Raw genomic sequence first — 8,357 nt, forward strand, 5'->3', positions numbered from 1 at the left:
AAGTAGATGCATAACAAGAAGCTGAACTCCAGTTTGCATCCCGTTAACAAGGAGATTACCCATCTGCTTCAAGTTGGACATGCTTCCAATACCTTGATGAATTAGACCTTATGTGGCTATTCAAAACATTGGACCAGTCTACACAGCCAATGCTAGATAAATAAAAAAACATGTAAAATAAGAACTGAGTCAATTAGCATTATAAAATCACAAGTTTATTGCAAAGTAAAATGAGTTTTCCCTCCCAACAGCACATGCCAGAACTGCTAAAATTTTGTACTTTCAGCTGAATGTTACTCAAAAATCATACTCAAATTATTAGAACCAAACTTAATATTTGTATGTGTATACACTTTCACAAAAGACTACCCTGTGTTATTTATGATTTATGGGCTTATCCAAGTATTTTCAATTAAAGGCAATTAACTCAAGTAGTTGAAGAAAATCCTTAAGCTATTCCTTAGCCAAACTACAGTTTAAGTATATTGGGAACAAAACAGAGTCAATAAAAAAAAAAAAAAAAAAAAAAAAAAAGACTTGATTACAAATACCATTTACAATGGTCATCTCAACAATTGTTTGGGTCATCTCGGCTTATCATCACCGTATACTCCAATTTTGAACATTCTGCTTAGCAAATTAGTTACCACAGTTCAACAAGACAGCGAATCAGTCCACATCTTCAACTAGAGAAATTCCTTCCTTGTTTTCTAGCTTGGATACCTGCAAGTTAAAAAGAAACTGGTTCAATAGTAAAAATAAGTTTGCATTTAACATTGCCTGTCTTTTCAGACTTCCATCACAAAATAGCGTAGAGCCCAGATTTACCAGGAACTGACAGCAGGATACGCTCCAGGGGACAACTCAGCTGAACAGAGTGTTAGTTGCAGTCAAAGGAGAAGGTCAAACTGTCTTCCCACCCACGCTCTGAACCTCCTCCCAGCAGCGTGCTCCCATCAGCTCCTATTTTTTTGTCACTTTGGTGACTTAATTTGGCAAACCAAAGAGTGAGACACCAAGCCATCTCAGAAGCCAGAAGAGACAGGAAGGGAAACAACACTGCCCTCTTCAGTGACAGCTGTCAGATCAGATCAGGCCATAGCCTGGAAACCTTCCCCATAACAGAGAGCCAAGAATAATTAAAACAAATACAGGAAATGCTTTTCATGCATACAAAATTTTATAAAACTGACCTTCACTGTTCTTAAAACAGTTCTTAATTTGTTCTTAGAAGAATTAAGCAATTACCTTATATTAAGCAAGCTGTTGTTAAGACTAATGATATAAATAGTTTCAGAAAGGATTCTATCAACTCATGGAGAAAAAAATCAAGAGCACAAACTAAACATGGTGTTCTGCAGGTTATCTCTAACTCCGGAAAATTCAGTTTTACATTCCCCAAATATATGGGGATATATAGGAAGGGTCGTATCATAAATCCCCTGTTTCTATATTCTTCCTTCAACATCTGCTACTGGTCATGAAAGAGATGCACAAAGATACTCAGGTTGATAAATCTTTTGGTTTGACCAAAAACTTGCAGTATGACCAGTAAGCGCTGGAAAAAGCAGACGACAGACTGCACATACCTAATCCTTGGTGGCAGGCATGCTAGCTTTCTTCTGAGCTCTGTCACAGTTCTTTCAAATTATGCCAGCTATTAAAATCCCAGTGAACATTTTGGCACCTAGAAATTGTTAAAAGTGCATGCTCTGACCACACTTTCTTGACCTCAGACATAACGCAAAGGCAGAAGCTAAAGACAGTGCTACTGGAGTTCCTGGCGTTGCTCTAAACAACTAGAAATTTCATCACGCAGGTGGAACCTTCAGCTAGGTAGAACTGAATGACATTAAGACTCCAAGGGCAAATCTGGCAATTCCCAGCAAATGCTATGATCTCAACCTCCTCTTACCCCTGTTCCTTTTGCAGCAAATACAGAGGGAATTTTGCACTTAAAAGAGTGGGTAAGTAAATTGGCTTGACTATACTACAAACATCTGAAGTAGAGAAATACTTTCCACAAATCCAACAGATTTCTCTATCATTAGCACTCCAAACCGTTTCCCTTCACAAATGAGCTTAATCTGTAACATGACTCTTCTACAGGAAAACCTGGCATTACCTAACTAAAGGTGTTTTTTATGTCATTCAGAGTTTATGCCTTATTTTCACAGTCCTGTTACTACGCCAGAAAAACCTTAAGTGCAGATTAAATCCCAGGAGCATAATTATCAGTGAGACATTGTCCTAGAAAGTAACTGTCTTCAGAATTACAATTGTGCTGAGTATGCACAATAAGTGGAAACTCTTACAGTATTCCCTTTCTTGAACAGGGCAGATTTGACTCACATTATCGCAAGTCATTATTTTCCAGTCTTACAAAAAGCTATCTGAAATAATGAGTTATCAGTTCAGGTTACTATTGCCTACATTAACAGATTCTTCCCCAAACTCAATTCCCAGTTTTCAGGAGTAAGTTGCAATGGCTAGTACCCTTGCATAGCACAACTGCTATTACATACAATCTAGTTAAAGAGTGTAGTAATATCCTGAATCATTAAAAGATCTTAATCACATTTACTGTAAGCATAAAATAACTACATTTTGGTCCAGACCCTACAAAACTATTTTACCCAACTCCCACTGAGGCCAAAAGAACTTTTGTCCTGGACTTCAGTGGGAAAAAGTCCAAAAAGATGGAAAAAACCCATCATACAGACCTACAAAAGCAGGCTGCACATGGTAGTTTTTATCCTAGGTTTTGAGGTAATAAAACAGTATTGCAGCATGTCTGGCATTTCAGACAAGGGAATTAATATTTTATGATGTATATAAACATATTCTTAAAAGCAACTGAGGTGTAAAATCTCTGGCAGAAAAAACTTCAAGGTGATAAAATTTTTCAGCCCAGCACTTTTGCCATTAAAAAATGCATTAAAATAACATCGAAGGTGTGACTAAAAACTACAAAAAGCGAGGCACGGTTCCGGTGGTTGCTCGACCCTCACCATACTTCACAGCACTCAAACTAAATACTGTGCCATTACTATTGCTGTATTTGAGCACAGATGTATTTTATGTCAACTGACTCGAAGGCTCAAAAAATGAATTGTTGTAGAAGCAGGTGGGAAAAGCATTCACAATGAATTGCTGCCTCTTACTGGCTTTTCCCACACAGATGTAGGTCAAGTGATAATTAAACAGATCCCTTTAGACAGGTCGTGAACTGAAACTGAAACACATAAGCTTGTTCTCTGCATTAGAGACTGCACAAGACTTAACGAATATAGGTACACCTATTAGTTTCTGGTCTCAGCACATGTATTCTCTTTTTTTTTTTTTCCCCTTCTTCTTGCTTTCATAGCAATACAAGCTGCACTTAACAATGGAAAAAAAAACAGCCTAGACTGCAGCCAGAGAATTCTTAGCTTCACAATCACATGAAAAGAACAATCACAGTTATTTCTGTAATAACTATTATCCTAAATGCTAGTTGCCTTTTGCTGGAGATTCACTGGAACTGGGTTGGTCCCATCGCAAGGGCTTTAAATATAAAGCTATGCAAGAAGTGGAGGGCATTTACCTGTTTATCTATACACCTAAATTGCCAGGACCATGTGGTGTTATAAAGGAAAGGCCTCAGGTCAAATCGGTTGTCATCTGGACTGTAGTTTTCAGCATGGTAGGAAGGAGTGAGGGTGGTCATTTTATGTCTGTTAACTGAATACATCCTGAAGAAATGCTTAACCTTTGATGCCACCTGGTGTACAAAGAATATAGCTTTTAATCAGATGAAGTTTGACAGTATTGAAAAAAATTTAGAGGAGAACAGTATTTTGGAGACTGTGTTCTAGCTTTACACATCCATTTTCTTCCATTATCATTTCCATAAATTATCTACCACTACTAGTATGAATCACTGTGGATGACCCTACGTATACGAGGCATTTAAGACCATTTTCAGACGCTGCCTCGGTCTCTGCACCTATCATTTACCAATAAAGAAGTGCCTTGTTGGAAATCTAACAGTAAGCACTAGCCTTTGCAATTCAGGTGGCAATGTGAACTTTTTCCTTTATGCACAAGAAAGGAAGAACTGCGCAATAGCAAAGCAGACACCTCTTCAGTGCAGATATTTCAAAGCAAGAGCCATTTTCTGTCTCAGAATACATAACCAAAGCCTTCAAGAGTAGTTAGCCATTATACCTTCAGAGAATATTTTTCCCTTGAAGGTATAGTTCTAAAGTAATTGTTTTCAAATTACCCAATTACTGTTTTAACAATTTGCAACACAGACAACAAGTTCCATTAATTAAAGAAATGTATACCGGTTTTTCCAGCATATTCTGCTACAGCTGTCGAATAATCCCTAAACACAGAATAATTAAACTATCCCTTTCAGTTAAAATGAACTCTACTCAACCTTGCTCCAAAGATACTCTATTTTGGTAAAGGCATTACATGATTTGATTTTATTTGGGTGGCGGGGGGTATATTACCTCTCTCGGAGTACAAATTTCCTTCCACATATTAATCAGCTTACAGAACATACTGTACGGTCCAGCCTTTGCAATTTTTCTTAATTTGCCATAGATTGAGAGCTCTGCATATGTCATCCCCATATCTGCCTGAAATCAGACACACAGAAAGTCACTGAAAATCTTAACTATGCAAATTAAAATAACAGTTTTATGGAGCAATTACAATAATCCACTTTAATCAAAGAAACACCGAAATGAAATTGCCAATGACCAAAAAGAGAGAGATAGTAATATTATAAGCAGAAGAAAAAAAAGTGGAATCTCTCTGAAATGGGAGATTGGAAATTCTTCCATGAATGTATTTGATTTGGCCAGTGAAAACATTTCTTTCCTGGGGAAGATTTGTTCACTTTCCCTTCTAGGTACCCTAAATGTAGTGTGTATCAGGAAGGTAAGGCCAAATGAAGAAAACCATTAATTTTAGTTCAGCAACCCTTTATCATAAACCCTTTATCAGCTTTATCACAGAGAGTTTTACAATACCCTACAGTTACATATCCAACAGCCCTCAGAGGTAGCTGTTAGGCTTACCAGTCCTCTCTTACCCAAGTGGATGGCAAATAGAAGGACAGGGGGAGAAAGGGAAAGGCTTTGCCACCAGTCATTTTCATAGCAGTAAGGCCCTAACTGACTCTCTTTTGGTATTAAAAAAATTTAAAACAAACTGAATTTCAGAACACCCGTCCTTCTAAGTGCCCAAAATATAAAATTGTTCCAAAAAAAAAAAAAAGTTAATTTGCTGTTTTGGAAACTGCTGTCAACATAGATAAGGCTGGTGGGGGATACTAGTGCCCTGTCAGCAGCTTTAAGATTGTTTACAACATGCTTCTCAATAAGCATGGATACATACAAGAGCAAACAATAGTTATTGGACAAAAACCAAATTTTGGGATAAGGCTTACCAGAGCATTTTAAAGTCACTGCCCATTACCTCATCAGTTTGAGCCACTTGTCCATCCACCAGGGGCTCTAACTCTGCAGTGGGTGGAGCTGACATGATACTGTAAAAAAAGGTAAGAAGAAAAACACGAATTCTGTCCACTCTCATGAGTACTAGTTAACAGACAGTATCGTTTGTTAAAAATCAAATGCTTTATTCCAAACTTTTTCAGGCCATAAGCTGCTAAAGGACTAAATGACTCTAAAGAAGTGGTACTTGCAAGCTGTTCCAGGTTTAAAAAGCAATGCTTTATACCAAAAACATAAAGCATCTGCTTCAAACAATTCCTTCGGTGGAATTAACACCACAAATTCTTGCATACAGTAACTCTTAAGACTGGCGGCATTTTCAGCACCCGGCAATTTACATTGTGTAAGCGTACACAATCATTTAAAAACACAGGGATGTGCAGAATACTTTTCTTTATTAGCATTTGCAATATTACTGCAGCTTAGCTCTGCTAGTAGTGAAAACCAAACTGTGAAGTCCACAATATGCTTCATACAAATAGAGTCACCAAATATCACTGCTTGACTACTCACTTTCTGAGGGCCGTGAGCTGAAAATTTTCAATGCAATATTGTATGAAGTTCTTCAAATCAGTCTTGCTGATTCCACCAATGGGATTGACATCAGCACTTGAGCAATCATACTTTGTCAAGTAACCTCGGAGACTGAGCAAGAGAGGAAATTTTACATAGCAATACTAATTAAGAACATTAGTATAATATATAATAGTTTATATTATAGAGAATATATATGTAGTATGAAGACAGACAGAAACAAACTGCATAATGTATTTATATGTAAGGGGCAAACGTATTCAGCCGCAACAGGGCTATCCTAAAGCCATGACATTGCCAGGAGGAGGAAGACAATATTTTAAACAATTATGAAGCACTGCAAAACTACCCATGCTAAGGTGATATAGTTGATGCGAAACAATTAAAATACTGTCCTGACAAATCAAAAAAAATAACCCCCAGAATACCCATAGAATCGGCACACGCTCCTCTCACAGCTTTAGAGGTTATGAATCCCACAATCTTATGGGGATTGCTTTAATCTTCAAATAGTCAGCTCTAGTAACAGTACTCCAGATTTTAAAATCTATTTTTCAACTCGAAGTTAACAACTTAATTCCTAATACAGTAATTGAAAAATACAACGGATAACAGATTGGAAAGTTAACCTGGTAATTGCACAGGCAAGCTCTACAGAAAATAGCTAAGGGAGGAGCAGCATTTTACTGCAAAACCATGACAATACTTTGGCTAAAAATGCACAATTTTCCCTTCAGGATGATTCAACTATTTTCATTAAGTTCACTGCTGTCAGTGTATTCTTACTTTGTTACCTCTTCTGAGTAATAATCTACACTGGGATTTGGTAGATCTGGAAGGAAATGTAGTGACCTGTTCCAAATACAGCTAGTTTTAGACTTCTACCTTTCACCAACCTTTCATCCACATTGGCTGATCCCAGCACCAGAAGCCCCCCTGGCATCCCCCGAGTCCAAAGTGTCAGCTGAGCAAACAGGTAAGCAAGGACCATTCTTATTCTAGCCTGCAACGCGAAATGAAAAATAAAGCAAGTTTACAAAGCAGAATAATTTCTCCCCAATCACTTTTATTAATCAATTCCCTAAGCAAACCCATACAGAACAAAATGCAAGAGGCGCAAGTGTTATTACAAGAAGGACTGTCTTGTAGAGAAGATGCCGAACACATGTAGGAAAGCCAGGCTCAGTATCCACTACTGCCACAGACTTACATGACTGAGCAAGTTTATTCTACTCTGAATTGCAGAATGCAGAGGAGTTGCCATTTTCTACCTCCTAGAAGCACTAATAAGGATCCATGAGGGATGAAGTATGAGGATAAACTATCTGTCTACCACACCCTTTTATACAGTATTAGACTAAAGGGATTTATTTACATAAAATGTGTGAAAAGTTCTCTTGACTTTTGTCCCCATTCTGAAACTCAACTTTTTCTAAGGATGGTAATAATTCCAAACAGACCTGAGATTCAACCTCCAGCTCTAGCTACAATTGTGTGTGATGTGAAGCAAAGCACCACACTCCTCCATGACTAAAGCCTATCCCACCGCCAAAAAGCTGATAAAGTATTCAGTGTTTGCTTCCAGGGGAGACAGATGGATTTCTCCAATAATAGCAGGGGGAAAAAAAGATCAAGTCCTCAGCTAACAAAACTATCAAATGCAATAATCAACATTTAGCCAGAATTATAACAGTTGCTGGTTAGGCTGGAAGCTTTTAAGAACAGGCCAAAAAGAAAGCTATCAAGACAACGAAAGCTACAACTGGCGTCAGGGACTAGAATTCACTAGGCTGATATGTCTCCTGTGATTCTATAGGATACGTATACCAGCACCACCCAGGCACAGCACCAATCCGTTCTAACACAATGAAAATGTGTAACTGGAAATGCATTTTTGAGCTGCATTTTATAAGCCTATTGAAGATTAAATACCTTCTGATGTAAAAAAGCCCAAACATTCTCTTCTACCTTCCACTGAGGGCATCTAGGAATTGGAATGGGTAAGCCTGACATCTCAGAGCCTCTTAAAGGCTGCTAACATTCACCAGAGGAAAGTCTAGTATACATTGGCAGTACTTTTAAGTCTTGACATGCCACAATCCTACTGGACTCAGACTTGTCTATCTGAAGACTTGGCTACTCATTTTCCTTGACCTGGCAACTTTCTGTTGGGATGCTTTTCTAAACACCATCTAGACCAATCCTATTGATGGGATACAGGCATGTACTGTTTCTTCCTGACCATCCTATAAAAGGGACCAACAATAATTATCTTGGTCTTCTCCTGAGTTATGTGGGTTGTAGATTCCT

General features: G+C 37.9%; 1 protein-coding gene across 1 annotated transcript in view; it reads right to left on the bottom strand.

The window, feature by feature from the left end:
• Positions 1–646: 646 nt before the first annotated feature.
• Positions 647–8,357, bottom strand: part of NADSYN1 (NAD synthetase 1) — a gene marked incomplete at its 5' end in the record, with an annotated part of 18,253 nt that continues 10,542 nt past the window's right edge. Inside the window, 6 exons of the mRNA XM_010289991.1 lie at positions 647–723; positions 3,587–3,763; positions 4,503–4,631; positions 5,476–5,545; positions 6,027–6,158; positions 6,944–7,050. Coding sequence (XP_010288293.1) covers positions 670–723; positions 3,587–3,763; positions 4,503–4,631; positions 5,476–5,545; positions 6,027–6,158; positions 6,944–7,050 — 669 coding nt within the window. The remainder of the gene's footprint in view (positions 724–3,586; positions 3,764–4,502; positions 4,632–5,475; positions 5,546–6,026; positions 6,159–6,943; positions 7,051–8,357) is intronic.

The sequence above is a fragment of the Phaethon lepturus genome, unplaced genomic scaffold (genome assembly GCF_000687285.1).
Source record: "Phaethon lepturus isolate BGI_N335 unplaced genomic scaffold, ASM68728v1 scaffold20236, whole genome shotgun sequence".
Classification (NCBI taxonomy): domain Eukaryota; kingdom Metazoa; phylum Chordata; class Aves; order Phaethontiformes; family Phaethontidae; genus Phaethon; species Phaethon lepturus.